Genomic DNA, 16212 nt, shown 5'->3' on the forward strand with positions numbered 1-16212 from the left:
GGGGAGAAGGGTTACAGCCTGGAATGTACACTATTTCCCCACAGGATGTTGAGCATGGAAGTCTACCATTGCCCCACGCCCAGATCTCTACATCAAATGCACAGTTGGCTGGCTACTAAATTATAAAGTAAAAGTCAGAGATACTTTTTCTGTCATGTATGACACCAAGAATAAAATAAACATCACATTAAACATCACAGTACACTACTCTTAATCTTTTGTGTTTTATTAAAGACACTTTGTCTTTGATGTCTTACAGTTTCATTGTACAAAAATTTCACATTACAAAAATAATGAAAGGCATTTTTAATAAAAATGTACTGAAGCTATCTACTTTGAGAGCTTTGTTTTTTTTTAATAGAAATTAATATTCACAAGTCAACTTTACTGGATGACGTCTGCCAAGCGTTGCCTCTTTAAAGCAGCATGTTTTACATTTACACAGGTCTCGACACAAAGTCATAGTGGGTGTTTCTTCAGAGGATACACTGTATATATACACAGTACAGTATTGTACAATGTACGGTACCATGCAAAATTTTCTGATACTGTATATAGTAGATTTTCAAGACATGTATGAAGAAAGAACAGGACTAGTTTCCCTATAAGCATCAGATCAAAGATTGTCTCATTGACTTAAAACTGAATTCAGACGATGCTTTCAATCAGTGGCTTTAAGTATCATTATTTTTTTGCTAAAAAGTTAATGACATCAATAACACACAAACATATTAGCATGATCATTACTTTAAAATTCAATGTAATGATTTTCATGTATTATAATGCACAGCCTCACTGACACTGTTGTATTACTTTACAAGACTTTATAAGATACTAAGCAGTTACAAAGTGCCAAAATTTTAAAATTGTTTCTGTTTTTTTTTTTAAACAGTTTTGATAAATTGTGCTTTGGTACTGAAAAGCTACTGTACCTAACCACTGCTCTTGTCCCTGTCTTGCTTTTAAGTATATATGTCGGTATAGCATACAGTATACCACAGGAATTCTCAGTGATGTGAATAATCACTTTGATTAGTAACAGTAAAATACATGTACTGTATATGATGCTTTTTTTCCCACAGTGTTCCAGTCTCAAATTACATGTGTCTGGTGGAGCAGGTGCCTGTTCTCTGGCTGGAGAGAGGCACACTTGTAGGCTATGAACACTGAAATATATAGACATGACATTAAGACACATTGGCAGACACAAAGAAAGGCCTCACCCAAACACACACAGACATGCACACAAGCATAAAAAAAATGGACACACCCGACGCTCACACACTCACACTCTGACCTAACATTTGTGAGCACCCGTCTGGTACATACAACACGGTCATTTCATTAAATGGCTCAGTGGGGGCTCGTCCTAGCCAGCAGAAAGAGGCCCACATCCAACACATACCCCCTCACTGTATTTTCCACCTACTATAACTCATGTGCACATTCTAAGGAACACTACATTATGGACATAATAAAAGCTTACAAAGGCTTACAAAGCTTTCCAAAAGCTTCACTTCAGGATCATTCAAGTGGTGACAAACAGTACTGAGTTTAGCTAAAATAGTGCTATAAATCACACACACATATAATGCTTATGTTTGCAATAAAACCAAACTTAAACAATATCCTTCCTGAAATCAAGGAATTTGTTTTTTTCTCGTGCTTTGTTTGCATTAGTCACACAGTGAGCAAGTGGCAGGAATCTGAGTATAGCTCCCATGCTGGCAGCTGAGGGAAGAATGCACAAAAGCTACACAGAGCTTTGTTTACAGCTGCCATTTCTTGGTTTTGCTTCATTTCAGACTTGAGTCCATGGAAAGGCCTTGACAGAGGAGAATCTACAAGGCTTGCATGACAGGAGAACAGGGACTAAAAACCCTGGTTTTCTCTCTTTTCCACATTAAATTCTCTGGCGAGACTGAGGAAAAAGATGAAAATTTCCATTGAGAAAGCATAATTTGCTTGACTGTTTTTCCGAAACCTCCTCTCGTCTTTTGAGATGTTCAAGATCCATATTTGTCTGCATTATCCAGATTGTTGGAGTTTGTTTTATCCAGTATTGACCAGTGGCTATAGTAGTTATTTGAATGGCACAGGTCAGGGTTATATACAGTCAGTTTGCAGTCCTCTCTATGCCATGATGAGATGGTTGCTTCGTTCTCTGATGTCTGCCGGAGGAACAAGATCTTTCTTCACTGGAGTTGGCAAAAGGGTGGAACGTCTACCTTTGGGCTTGAACAAGTCTGACACAAAGAATACCTGTGGAAGAGATAGAAAAAAAATACATCCTGGAACATCTCAATCATCATAACCCCCCTGCCCCCTTTTTATTCCTGACAGTTTGTTATTAGTAATCTTACTCCCTTTGCCTGACAGATACAATCCTCAAGGTTCTGTATTAGGTCACCTTCTGTTTTCCATTCACAAGCAGCCTCTATCCATTATAATTTGTAAACGCTGTCTCTCCTTTCATTGGTATGCTGACCACAGCTAACTGTATGTACCTGTTTACCTGTACAAATCAAATAGCTGACATAAAAATGTTAATTGAGAAACTTTCTCAGTTGAATCAAGACAAGTCTATGGTATAGAGTAACCTTTTGGTGGATCTTGCCTGCTTCACTGCCTGTCAAAACTCCCAGTAGCCCCTGACTTTTTTTTCAGGCTTGTGGGTCATGTACAATTAATGGTTCAGCTTTGTTTTTACATGGTAGTAACTACCATATTCTTTTCATTTTCAGAGACAGAGAATGTTATTCATGCCTTTACGTCCTTATATATACCTTACTGTAACTTTTTTTTTGCAATAGGTTGGCTGTAATGCTCATTCCTGTCTTATCACTGATTACAACCACAATATTTTAACATGAACAGGAAAGACTGACCATATAGGCCCAGATTTTGACTCCATGTACTGGCTCCCATTCAATTTTAAAATTGTTTTTAAGATGCTGCTTTTGAAAACTGTTTCCTTTCCTTTTTTTTTTGCTTCACTACTCTCTTTTGTGTCTGTGAAGAATTTTGCAACCTGATGTTTGAAAAGGGCTAGATTAATGAAGTTATAATCATTATTACTATTTAACTGGAAAGCTAGCGATTAACATTAACACAAGATTAATGAGGACACTCAAATTCTTAAATCTAATCTAATATAGTACATTACAAAATAAAACATGAACTACTCACTATGCAGTAGGCCACCAGGGCTCCCTGTACAAAACCAGCCAGGACATCAGTAGGATGATGCTTGTGATCAGACACACGTGACAAGCCGGTGTAGAAAGACATCATGATGAGGGTGAACTGGGTCAGAGGGCGCAGCAGACGGGCTCCATGCCAGGTGAAACGAGACTGCAGGTAAAACTGGTAAACAGACAGAATTGTGGATTTATATACCATGTATTCATGCTGTGTATGCATGTTAAAAGCAATTCAGTAACTCACCACCAGATAAAGCATGGTGTACATTGAGAACGATGCATGTCCAGAGAAGAAAGACTTCCTGGGGGAGAGAAGGCAATCAGCATTTTACTACTCCTTATAATCTGTAAACAATACATTTTAAATAATATACTTTTAAATTCATTACAATACCTGGCCTCTTGAACTTTGCTCTCTGGCCCCTGACACTGGTAGTCAGTGATGTAGCCCAGGGAGCAGTTGATAGTGGAGAAGTCAGGTTTGCACACATCAAGGAAGTGTGGGCGCATGCGGCCCACTGACACTTTAGCAATGTCAGTGAAGGACTGACTGATGGCACAGCCAAAGATGAACACTCCAACCTGCTTGTAAAGAGCAGAAATGTAGGGGTTCCCTACAAAAGACTTGGATCCCTCATTTAGAAAGTAGATCCTGTAGCTTTCTCCAATGATTATCTGAAGGGACAGAAGAGATGGTAATGTCAGTGAAAATCATGGTTTTGACGCAATCTCAGTCATTTCCACCCTAATTCCCAAGTACTTTTGATCTCCTGAGTGCTCAGTGACATTGTGAGTGCAGGAGGGCCAAATACTTTATGAGGACTGGGACAGCACTTTTAAACTTGGACATAGGAATTTATTTTGCTAGTTAAGTGTGTTGCTCATATTTCATATATAATTTAATGCACAACTGACAATTTGTTGCTCTTTATCTGATAACAATTATAATTGTTTTTTGAATTTCCGACTTCCCTTGTCCTTTCCTTTTTTAATGTTTGAACATAGTTAATTGGGAATGCAGCTTTTGCTTGAAGTAATTCCTTCAAGCAAAGTCTGCAGCAATACAGGATTACAAAAACTGCGTAGAAAGGACTCAAAATGTTCACGAACAAACCCTCAAACTGTTGCCAATTTCATAGAGGGACAGCACTAAGCTCTTGCAGATTTATTGGAGATGTGCATCAAAGGCTGTGATTCTATGGGGATGGACATTTTGGACCAGGCCACACTGAGTTCTAATGTTTAGAGTAAAAAGTACACTGTACATACATACATATATATATATATATATATATATATATATATACACAGTATATATGACTGAAATAGGTCCAAGATGTTATTATCCTCTGAAGTGGTTTCAAAAGGGCTACTTTATAGTAAAATGTTTTTACCTGTGCTATTCTACTTCTGGGAGAAAACAGTGAGGCAACGTGGGAGGCAACTCAAACTGTCCGCCATGTATAGTTTTGTGTAAGTGTGTAAATAAACCACCAGCTAAAACCGATGATTGACGGTTAAGGCGCACTTAGGTGGAGATGGATAGCCATAACTCACAACATCTGTTAAAGCTCAAGAACACCTTCCCAACCCCCCCTTCTCCCCTGTTGTCTTCCAGTCACTCACAAATGAAAATAGTAGGGAGGATTGATAAAGAGAATGCTGAAGAATTCCAGGGAGAAAGTGTCTTCCAGTGACAGGAGGGGAAGATAGAAAGCAAACGCATTATGCAAAAAAGGACAAGAGGAGTGCAAACAAGGAGTAGAAAGTGGAGGGAAGAGGAAAGTAAGAGAGGGAACGAGGACTGGAATAGGGAGCGTATGGAGGGAGTGGGGGAGGCACCGCTGTTTCTAATCAGCAGAAACGCTGAGCTAGGCGACGTGTCTGATTTTGGTGGCCAGACTCCACCAGGCGCACGTCAGGGGCACGTTTGTTTTTCACTGCTCCGGCTGTCTCTCTGAAACGTCTCCGATTTCACAAGGGATGTCTGACTGTTTTCATGTTAGTATCTTGGTTTCATCAGACATTCTTGCTAGGGGCACAGGAATAAGTCTCATTCTTGGAAACACTCTCTGCAGAGGGATAGCCTTAAGGAGATTTAACAAGCTGATAGAGTATGTTGTTTCCACCATCCAGGCCTTTAGAGCCAGCTCGATACAGTCCAGCTGCTTTCATGGGAGAGAGGGAAGAGGGAGAAAATGGATCCGGTTCCCCTTGTGTGAAAGATTTAACTATGTGAATGAATAAATTAATTGGCATTGTAGGATATGTCACTGTTACACTGAAACCTCAGAGATAATTATGGGGGCAGGACGCTGATTTGTGGTTTATGTTAAAAGTCTTGTATTTCCAAAATGACACCGTGGTGTTTTCCTTTCTTTTAAAAGAAATCTGCATTAATTATAAAGGATGTGGCCTCTTGTGATTCTCAGCTCTATTCAAGGGGAAATGAAGCACTAAAGGACCTAATGTTGTTGTTTTCTGGTTCAGAAAACACAAAGATTGGCAGAATGCTCTGGGGGGGGGGGCGTTGGATTATAAAGTCACGTTTTGCCAGGGGGAAATTAGATATCTGGCACCGTCTTCTTGTTTGGGGCCTATACCACAATTCCACCCTACCAATTGCAGTATTTAACCGAACAACCATTGCGTCAACCATAATTACACGGGTCCAGGACTCCTTCTCACCATGAAAACCCCTGTGGCCCCAAGCCCGTAGAGTAGTCTGCTCTCCAGGAGGAGGGAGACCTGATGGAGAAGCCATGCCACGAGGCAAGACACCATCCAACCGCGGATCTGCCAGGTGACAAATGCACATGCCATGGCAGTGCTGAGTAACACCAAAGAGCAACAAGACAGTTTCTGAAGGATTTTCAAGTGTGACTGCAGCAAGGTGCATGTTACCGGGATACGTTTTTGCTAGTCCATTGCTAAAACATTATCAACTAGGACGGCAGTAGCGCGGATACCTCAGCCAAGGCGAAAAATAGCCTTTCTTGCAAGGTTAAGAATAGTAATAAAATTTTTTTGGGATCCGCCCATTTAACTGCACCAAAATTGAATGTGCTCTTCCCTGGCCAATGTCCCATCCCTCCACCAAGTTTGGTGCAAATTGGTTCAGTACTTTTTGTGTAATCCTGCTGACAAATAAACAGACAAGGCGAAAAAAATACCTCTTTGGCAGAGGTAATAACTTCTCATTTTCAATTTGGTAGATAATGTGTTCATACCTGTCGAGAGTGAGACATTGCTACATGTTAGGTGTTTGGGACATGGATGCTTAATAGTTGCTAAGGTGTTACAAGCGACACCAATGCCATACCTAGTTAGTTGCTATATTATTTTTAAACTGTTATTAGTGCTACGTTTAGGGTAGCCATTTGGTTGCTAAGTTGTTGCTAAGGTGTTAGCAGAGGTGCCGAATGCATTTGCGGGTGGTTGCTACATGGTTGCTATGGCTTTCAGGGTGATTTCTAGAGGTTTAGTAGGTGGTTGCTGAGTTGTTACAGTCCAATGGTCAATTTATAAATTAAATTGAGTCAAGACAGATATAAACAATTAACAGTTAACAATTGTATTTTAAATGGTCACTTTGCTGTTGCTTTACCTAATCACCCATAATTAAAACTATTTAGAAAATAGTCCTCTATCCCACCACAGGTATGTGTGAGGCCCATGCCTCACCCATGAAACTATGAGATGTAGGAGATAACTTTCAATTTGATAACATATCATCTAAGACTGCTGCAGTAATATTAGTTTTTCTCCATTTCTTTTCTTTATGTTCTATGTATTATTTTTTTCCTTTTTTCTATTGTAGGGGTAGATGTAGCTGGGTTTGGGTATTGATGTCACAATATAGCATTTTGTTATGTTTTGCTATTCAAATTTAGCAGAAATGCAATGGACACTGCTCTTACACTCTTGTCTTGTCTACACTGGCCGCAGCAGCACGTCAGCAGCACAATAGAAACTGCAGTCCTCTGTCAGTGTTTACACGGGATGTATTGAGTCAGAGTGCCTCGTTGTGATCACAAGTGTTTTGAGAAACCTTATAGGCTAAAAAACAATTTTTTACGAAGACGCACAAAGGGATAAAATCGCAGTTATATGTGTAAAAATTTCAGTCAAGTACGAACTGTTACGAAGCCAGTATAGACAGATGCATAACTCAAAATGGAAGCATATTTGAAAACCACGGCAGAAAAACGTCTGGTGTAGGTGGGGTGTTAAGCTTCCACCTCTAAGCAGTGGCATACGGAGAGAAATGATTTTGAATTACAAGCTGTTGGGATAATGGTTTACTGCACAGATTTTTGGACACATCCTCACTGTTTTCTCCCATGAGATTTGAGACGGAGAAACAATTCAACACTTCATTTTCTCAAATGCCTTTATCAGCTGAGTCATCTTAAGCTCCCAAAGAGTAAGCCTTGCACAATCAAAGGAGCTCATAGCACAGGTATGGAGAGGTGTTGTTTCAGTAATCATGTAGGATAATCTCAGTTTATACCCACAGTGAACAGTCAACTGTCAGATAAATCCCTCTAATGGAGCGTGCACAAGTGTATTTCTCTGAACATAAGTGCAGTAGGAATGTGTATGGTTTGGTTGGAGAAAAACATGAACACATGCTGTGGCTGTAATTGATTCAACAGTTTAAAGTCTCTAAATCATTACCATTATTATACATTGGTATAATACCAATGTATAATATACTTTCTTATTTGAATGGGTACAATTATCATAAACAAATTAGAACCCCAATTGGAGTTTCTGAGAAATGCTACAATACACTGTGCACTCAGGATGAGAAATTATGTGGTCAACATCTACGTTAAGGTGTCAGTGCGTGCTGCTAGTAATGGTGAAGGCTGCTGAAACAGCCATAAGAAGTGATGATGGCATTAGTTATCAAAGGGATGTGACTTACAGAGAGGATGGTGATAAGAATGCCAGCAGCGCTAAGCACACCGTCGCTAATGGTGTCTCCATTTTTGGCCGGGTACTTGATGGACTCATCATCGCAGTAAAACCCTCTACGGTAAGGCTGAACAGCACTGGTCTCTATGACCAAGAAAGGCAGGCCAGCTAGTGTGAAGAAGCAGTGAGTTGCACAGAGAGAAAGAAGGGGGTGGGGATCGGTGAGGGAGAGAGAGAGATGGAGGTGCTGGGTTAATGATACGCAAATTACAGAGGTCGCAGGTACGAGCAAGAGGTAACAAGGGAACATCTGGGAGTAGCTCAATTCATTCTTTGGCTGTTATCAGTGACTAAACAAGAAATAATGACTCCAGCTTTGTTCAATATTTTGTATTAATGGGGCCTTCTCAGCACGACTTTGGATGAATTAAAAGGATCGTACCTTGTTTTTTGTTTTTTTTGTATATTTCAGCCTGCAAACTATGAATCATGTTTGCTTTACTTTACTGCTGGCCATCTGCCGAAGCACACCGTATATTTTTATACCGATCACTAGCTCTCAGGCTGTAATCTGTTTCCATTAAATTAACTATAGAATGAAAATGAAGTTGCAGATATTTGTAAGTAAAAAAAAAAAAAACAACCTAAAATAAAGTTTTAGTCAGCTGACATATTTAGCTTGCAACTCAAGTTCAAGGAATGCAATTTAATAATAGGAAAAGAAAGGTACAAGGGCCAAACTTAAAGTCGTAAAATTACTTATTCACGATAAAAAGTGAAACAATCCTCAAAACTCAAAAAGTGTTTAAATTAAAGTGACATGAATTGGAAAAAGCAAGCAAATCATCTATTTGCTTGTAACAAGCAAATTATTTTTGCAAGAGCTTATCTCAAGGTCAACTTATCAGATTTACAAATTTTAAGCAGCATCTCTTGGCCTTAATCATGAGATGGAGTTTGCTCAGTTCCCATGGAGAAGGTTCAATTGTTATCACATGTACCTTCTCAATAACAACTGGAAAAACTCCATCTGCTGATGAAGCACAGGAGATTCCGGTGAAAGCCCTGTAGGAAATCCAGTAAGTGGACCTTGAGCTGCATTTTTATTTTTGTTTCACTACTGGAGCTGCAATGATTAGACATTTAACCTATTTGTAAATCAACAGAAAATTAGTTGATGAAATGTTTTTAAATCATTTTAAGCAAAAAATGGCAAAAATAGAATAATAAAATTAAAGATACTCTGATAGTATCTTGTGGTTTTGAACTGTTGGTTGTTCAAAACAAGCAATTTAAATAAGTCATCTTAGGCTTTGTAATTTGTAAGGGCCATTTTTCAATACTTGACATTTGATAGATTCAATAAGTATTTGATAAACTGAGAAAATTATTTATCGTTGCAGCCCTGCAAAATACTGTTTCAGGGTCAGCAAATCTTTGGTATTTTTACTTGATAAATTACTTTGACAATAAATCAATATTCTGACAGTAGTAAAATAAAGGGAAACCAATGGCTGTCTGCAGGGTAGAAAATCAATCTGAAAGCTTACAATGATATGCTTTGGAAAATGGTTGGCAGTAACGTAGAGCATACATGATTTAAAGCTAATGAGGTACAACATACATGCACTACTGAGTTTGATTCAGAGCCTTTCGAAACCAATGATGTCTTTTGACTTGTCTCAAGCCAATCATTGGATGAATTGAGAGTGTCCCAACATATGCTCTCTAGTTCTCTTGCTGCACCAAACCAGGACTTACTGAGGCTGCGGGCACAGTGACGCCCACAGCTGTGAGCACAGTGGTGGATACTGTGCTGCTCTTATATGGAAGCCTGATGCTGTTGTCATTGCAGAAGAATCCTCTCTGGTAAGGTGGGAACGGAGATTTGTGCAAAAACACGGCAACAAGCAACACTGCATGGTTGGACAGATATATGAATGCAGGTCAGACAGCTCTTAAAAACCAAAACAGTGGACAGCTGCATCAATAGACATTATCAACAGGAAGACAGCAGAAAAGCACACAAAGGCACAGACAGATTGAAATCTTAGTAGGTCATACAAACATATTAAACACTCCGAGCAATCACAAATTTAAGTTATGAATCTCATCCTGTTTTCCAAACTGACTCTGATGCTGTCAGAAGAAAATGGGCTAAAATAAACAAAATAAAATCAGTTGATATAAATGCTAAAATCAAAGCTACACCATTGTCTTAGACTTAAGTGAACCTTTTATGCTTAGAATAGCATCAACTGATCTCAAACAGGCTGAGTTAGTGCTAAAAGGATTGGATGCATCATTTTCTCAAGAGAGACCATGGCTGCTAACTGACAAGAAAAAAAACACAAACATTATCAGAGTCTTCCTTCCTTTCCTGCTGAGGCTTTCAAGTGCTCTTAAAAAGGCCCACTTTAAGATGCCTTGGGCAGTGTCTGCATCTGATCAATGTAGTGTATTTCACCACTTAAAGTGACAAAAAGATTTTATTTATCTCCCGACAATAAACAGAGTGGGTGTAACTCAGATACAAGCCAAAAAGGACAGCTTATTTTCCACATTTACTAAAGGCTTAAATGGAAGTCTTTGAAATTTGAGCCTGGACATGGTACCCAGGAGATGACTCTGACAGAATTTGGAAAATACACTTTCAAATCACTTCAAAGTTGTATTTAACTGATGCTGGTGCTTTCAAGTCACTCTTTGAATAATTCTGCGATCTGCCAATACAAAGAAAAACAAACACCAGCGCTCTCTCTCACACACACACACACACACACACACCTCTGTCTCTCTGTCTCAAAAAGCTAAAAAGCACGGGGGTGTAGAGGTCAGCGTTGAAAGCTGCTGAAGGCAAGATTGTGGTTGGGGGGCATGATTTCTCAAACCAAATGTCAACACAGGCTTCAGTTGCTGCTCAGCCCCTCAACCCCTTGCATCCACATCCACATCCACATCCACACACACACACACACACACACACACACACACACACACACACACACACACACACACACACACACACACACACACAGCTGACTGGCCTTTGAAGGTCCAGCTGGGTTGAGCTCAGGTTACAGACAGAGCTCTGCTGCTTGATGGGAACTCCAGAACACTGGCCTTCCCTCCACATTCAGCAGGATTCACATTATTAACTTTTTCGTTTTCATTCTCCTTCTTAAAACAAATACCTGGATGGAGCTGCAATCGGCTCCAAAGCAAGTCTGGTGGCAGAACAAAGAGCAGGGTGATACATCTTAGAGTTCTGTAACAGTAAAAATATACTATACTTTAAATCTCCAAGGTCAGATCCTTTAGTTTTCTTAGCCTGGCCATAAACAGAACCACACAGGCCTTACCAAAACACATTCCCAAGGAGTTAAAAAGGCTACCCAAAATGCTGATATACAGCAGTCGGGGAAACAAGCATACAGGCCTGAAAGTGCTGGAGGTGAAACATGTTAACCCTGGAGTCATGACCCCTGCAAACGCCTCTGAACACATTCACAGACCCGATACAAACCACAAGGCCAGAGGCAGAGAGCAGAGACTGATATAGATAGACAGAGAGGTGGTAAATGGATTGATGAAATAAAGTGTCCACAGTTTTCAAGGAACCTGCACGAGGTCAAGTGCCTCAGACTGCTGATTAGAGAGGTGGAAAAAAACACAATGAGACACTGTCAGGTCCTGTCTTTCAGACATTCAGCTGGGTTTTAATTCTCTGCTCAGTCCTCCGACCCCTTCCATCAATCTAAACAGTGCAACATCAGCTTTTGCGTGTGGAATCTTGGGATTTTCCCCTCCTACCTTCCTCTTCCCTTCCCGCTTGCCGACTAGGTACATTAGGTCAACATCAACCCAAAGACAAAAGAAACATTCTAAATGGTTGGAGAGAATTTTTTCAGAGTTATCACTAATGTAAACATCAGGTGTCTTCTACTCTGTTTCACCCTAAAGCAATTTACTTGATCATCAACCGGGGAACCCAGATGGAAAATAAGCAAACACAGTAAATGAAGAATGATGATGACTTTTTGAGCACATAACTGAGCACCGTTTTACATTAAAATATGGTAGAAAACTTAATATTAAGAGCTACTGGTTAGAAATTCCAATGCCTGTCCGTTTTGCGTTTCTCCCAGCTCAGCCCTGGCAGTTCCATGTAGCTGCAGTTTGTGGAAACTAGAATCAATGTATAACCCTTACGCTGAATTAAAGCCCCACCATACTTATGAGGCATTTGCCAAAACACCAAGTGTGACTGTTAAAATAAACAGACGCACATTTTCCACTTGCAGGCATCTCTCACTGTCTGGCGTAGAAATGTATACATGTCTGAGGTAGTTGTGGTGTATACACAGATGCAGTTGTTTTTACTCGCAGCAGCCCTCACACAACCTGCTCCCTGGCTGTCAGTCTGCCCTGCTGCAAAACTTAGTTCATAGTTCAACTGTGGAAGGGAAATCGGGTCTCCCGGCTGGGGATAAATAATAATTATATTAGTATTGAATTGCGGATGGCTAAAACTGCTGCTTATCTTCCTTTTTGCCCTTCATTTATGATTCATTTTTCTTTAGAGGAGTAGGCACATACATGTACATGTACATATCTGTTCCTCCTTAATTCGTACAACCCCATAAAGTCATACGCAAACACATTTATAAAAAAGTATGCGTACAATACAGCTGCACTAACAATTCATGTGTGTACATAAATCATGCGCAACAATGCCAAATATACAGTATGTACAGATATTTATACAATATGGGGCCTGTATGCATACACATGCCTATGCCATGTATGCATACACATGCCTATGCCATGTATGCATACACCTGTATGAGCTACACAAAAAAAATGTACCTCTTTTATGCAGACATTTGTCAGTCCTATCTGAGAACATATAAACTACATGTAGGTTCAGTTCATTTTAACTTCACTCCATGTAAACTTTTCAATTAAACAGCAGATACAATATATTTGTATGCTTCTGTCTTACGTGCGATAAATCACATATAAATCCCACATCCTAATCTTTATGTTTGATTATTTGTACAATGACAATTTTAATGCACCGATATTTAGACATTGAGACCTTTCAGTAATGCCCCAGTATCATTCTGAATTGTCTGTGATTCATCGCTTTAAAATGTGACACATCACTCAGAAACAATCTTGAGGCCCATAATTGCTGTATAACTAGACAGTACTTCATAAAGCTTGAGATCAAGCTGATGTTTATTATTTTTAAAGGGTCAGTTGAAGCAAATTACAAAAAAAAAAATTTCTTTCAGTTTCCATTTTACTTGTTGAAGTTTTGAGAGATTGAGAGATTTCTAACTACTATTATCCACTAAATACCACCCATACATGGGAAACCAAGCCTTAAAAAAATAGGTTACCCCAACTTTCAACATCATTTTCGTGATTTCCTGGATCACCATGACTTGTGTTCACAAAACTGAAAAATTAACATGCCGCAGTGGCCGATTAACCACCTTCTATTTAGTGCTGAACTAGGACAAAAGCACACAGAAACATTATAACATGATTAACTGGAAAACATGAAAGCCACCTGCTACGGCTTAATGTAAAGCTGATCACCTCACCAGAGGTTGAAGAAAAAAAAAAAAAAAAAAAAAAGAAAAGAAAATGCTTTCGTTAGCATTATTCTTCAGGATTTAGTTCCAATCACCTCTGAATCAGGGTGAAGTTCTCCTCCAGTCAACTGACAAAAGTTATCTTTACTGGCACTGAGGGTCTACTGGGATCACAGTGACTGGTGATGGTTCATGTGCATCAGAGAGCAGGAGAGAGATTTCCCCCGGTGCAGCAATACTAGAACTGTAATCAGTGAGTGGAGGAGTGTTGATTACCATTACTGGCCCACCATTTCCTCCCTGTGGTCGTTCCCTTTAAACCTCATCTTTTGCCAGGAAAACACTTCTGGTTTGTTGACAAGCTTCTCAGTGGGAAGGTACTTTGTCCAAACAGAGCAAATCATGGGGATTTACCCTGCAGAGAGACAAAAACTAGACTGAAACTAAATATAGCTTGTCAGAAAACGACTGTTTATACTGTAGACCTTTCATGGAATTATTTTAACAATAGCTGAACTGCTGCTTTTCCCATGCAGTTGCGTCAGTTTTATTTCATAGTTGAATGCGGCTTTGCTGTTTTTGCGTTCACGACCTTACGCTGATGTTCCACAGAACACCACACTGAAAACGTACTATGGTTATATCAGTAAACGTCTGAAATTACTGAACAGTCAAAGGTTCAAGCCCCAAGGAGAGCGGCATACTGTTGTAGGACTTTTGGTTTCAAACTTCAGTGTGAAAACAATGTTTCACCTGCAATAACAACCTTAACCCAATGTCTGCAGCTGTACAACATCACAGGACCTGTGCTGATGAACATGCACACGCACACAAGTTTGACCTTTTCACCACTTCCCTTAATTACACCACACACACAATTACATTATGCCAGATGTTGAGATCAGAAGAATTCCTGCTGGTGTGGAATGTGAACCCTTCTGGAAAATATAATGAGGAGTCAATGCAGAGGTATACAGTACAGGTGTGGCTGGAGACCAAAGAAATCCCTCCTGGAGCAATTTATTATTTAGTTTCCCCTCTTCCCGTATTTGTTTTTTTGTTTTTTTTTGGCTAAGGGAAACAGAAATCCATTAAATAAGCTAAAGAAATTTCTGGAAAATATGTAGCTTTAGAATTATTACAGCTAAATTTGCAGGCTACAGTTGCTACTGGGGCCTCACTTGTTGCTTCAGTATCACAGCTTGAGCTGCTGTCGCAAAAACACACACCATTTGGCTCATAAAGGTGTTTCAATTTGATAATTAGCTTTCAATTCGTTTTTTCCCAAATTCTCACTAAATGTTTCAATTAAGTTTAATTAATCCAATTAAGGGACATTTTTTATGAGCGGTGCCATTCAGCGGACATTAAGCTAGCTTGACGTTAACCTATCAGGGCAGTATCGGTAGAAAAGTGATTTTCCTTATTATAATCATATAATACTCCATTTAAATGTTTCAAATAAATTATAAGGAATATCATATTATAGTCATGTGTAGAAAAACTACTAGATAAAGACAACATGAGTTGAGGAACAAAAAAAGTAGTTGGTAAAACTCATCTTGAACGAAGTGCAAAGTTAACAATGTTCAATAAAACAAAAACAAAAAACAAAAAAAAGAACATAAATTGACTGCAGAGTGCCAAGAGTCCCCGTAGCGTTGTCACACACGTTAGTGATAACAGTAACCGACATAACTTCATAATGGGAGACTCACCTAAGAACAAGCAGAAGAGATCCACTCCGACCAGTAACTTTCTCCTGCGGTGGTCTTTGCAGTTATTGTTGTTCAGTGAACTCCCGCCGTTCCTCGTCTCGGCTGCCATGGTCTTCTCATATATCAAACAGCGTTGCATTTAAAACGTTGTGTGTGTTTCAAATAAAAATGAACTAAAACGCTGCTACAAGCTATCGCAGTGCTGCGTTTACTTTATTTTATTTTTTTTTTTAAACTATCTACAACAAGCGGCTAGCGGTTCTACATGAATCCTTGAGGAGGAGCAGTCATGCGAGTCTGGGTCGTTACTCTGCCGTCAGGAGAACAGGCTCTGTCGAAATGTGGCCACTGCCTCTCTCAGGACAATCGCCGCTCGCCTTCCTCTAACTTCTAACCATCCTTTACTCCTTTCCATGGGGGTAGTGAGAGTCCTGTGACAGCCTTCCAAGAAAGCCCCTCCTCCAGAGCCTCCCCTTTCAATTAATGCCATATGCAAGCTCCTTCACTCAGGCCGATTCCCACACTCACCTCACCTACTACGACACGGCAGAAATAACAAAAGGGGGATTCCACAAAGCACAAAGTCAGCCAGATAAATGTCAAAGGGAATTTTCCAGGGTCTGGAGTACAAGTTGTATGTTTTACATATTTAACAATTTTTTTCATGATTTTTTTTTTATTAGTTTGGCTGATGTTGTTGTTCATTTGAAGTACAGTAAAAACAGTCTGGTCTTTTCCTGGAAAAAAACAGAAAATGAGTAA

General features: G+C 39.6%; 1 protein-coding gene across 3 annotated transcripts; it reads right to left on the bottom strand.

Moving 5' to 3' along the window:
- Positions 1 to 228: 228 nt before the first annotated feature.
- Positions 229 to 15917, bottom strand: LOC120798925 (phospholipid phosphatase 3-like). Of its 3 annotated transcripts, XM_040143717.1 has the most exons (7): positions 15451 to 15917; positions 8137 to 8294; positions 5892 to 5999; positions 3598 to 3878; positions 3448 to 3505; positions 3190 to 3366; positions 229 to 2262 (listed from the first exon to the last, which is right to left on the bottom strand). In XM_040143717.1, the coding sequence occupies exons 1-7, from the start codon at positions 15587 to 15589 to the stop codon at positions 2134 to 2136; spliced, it is 1050 nt and encodes a 349-aa protein (XP_039999651.1). In that variant the 5' UTR covers positions 15590 to 15917; the 3' UTR covers positions 229 to 2133. The 3 variants fall into 3 exon arrangements, with proteins under 3 accessions (XP_039999651.1, XP_039999652.1, XP_039999653.1); XM_040143718.1 differs by lacking the exon at positions 5892 to 5999 and having other exon boundaries at positions 15451 to 15914; XM_040143719.1 differs by lacking the exons at positions 5892 to 5999; positions 8137 to 8294 and adding an exon at positions 9888 to 10042 and having other exon boundaries at positions 15451 to 15914.
- Between the last annotated feature and the right edge of the window lie 295 nt (positions 15918 to 16212).

The sequence above is a fragment of the Xiphias gladius genome, chromosome 14 (assembly GCF_016859285.1).
Source record: "Xiphias gladius isolate SHS-SW01 ecotype Sanya breed wild chromosome 14, ASM1685928v1, whole genome shotgun sequence".
Lineage (NCBI taxonomy): Eukaryota > Metazoa > Chordata > Actinopteri > Istiophoriformes > Xiphiidae > Xiphias > Xiphias gladius.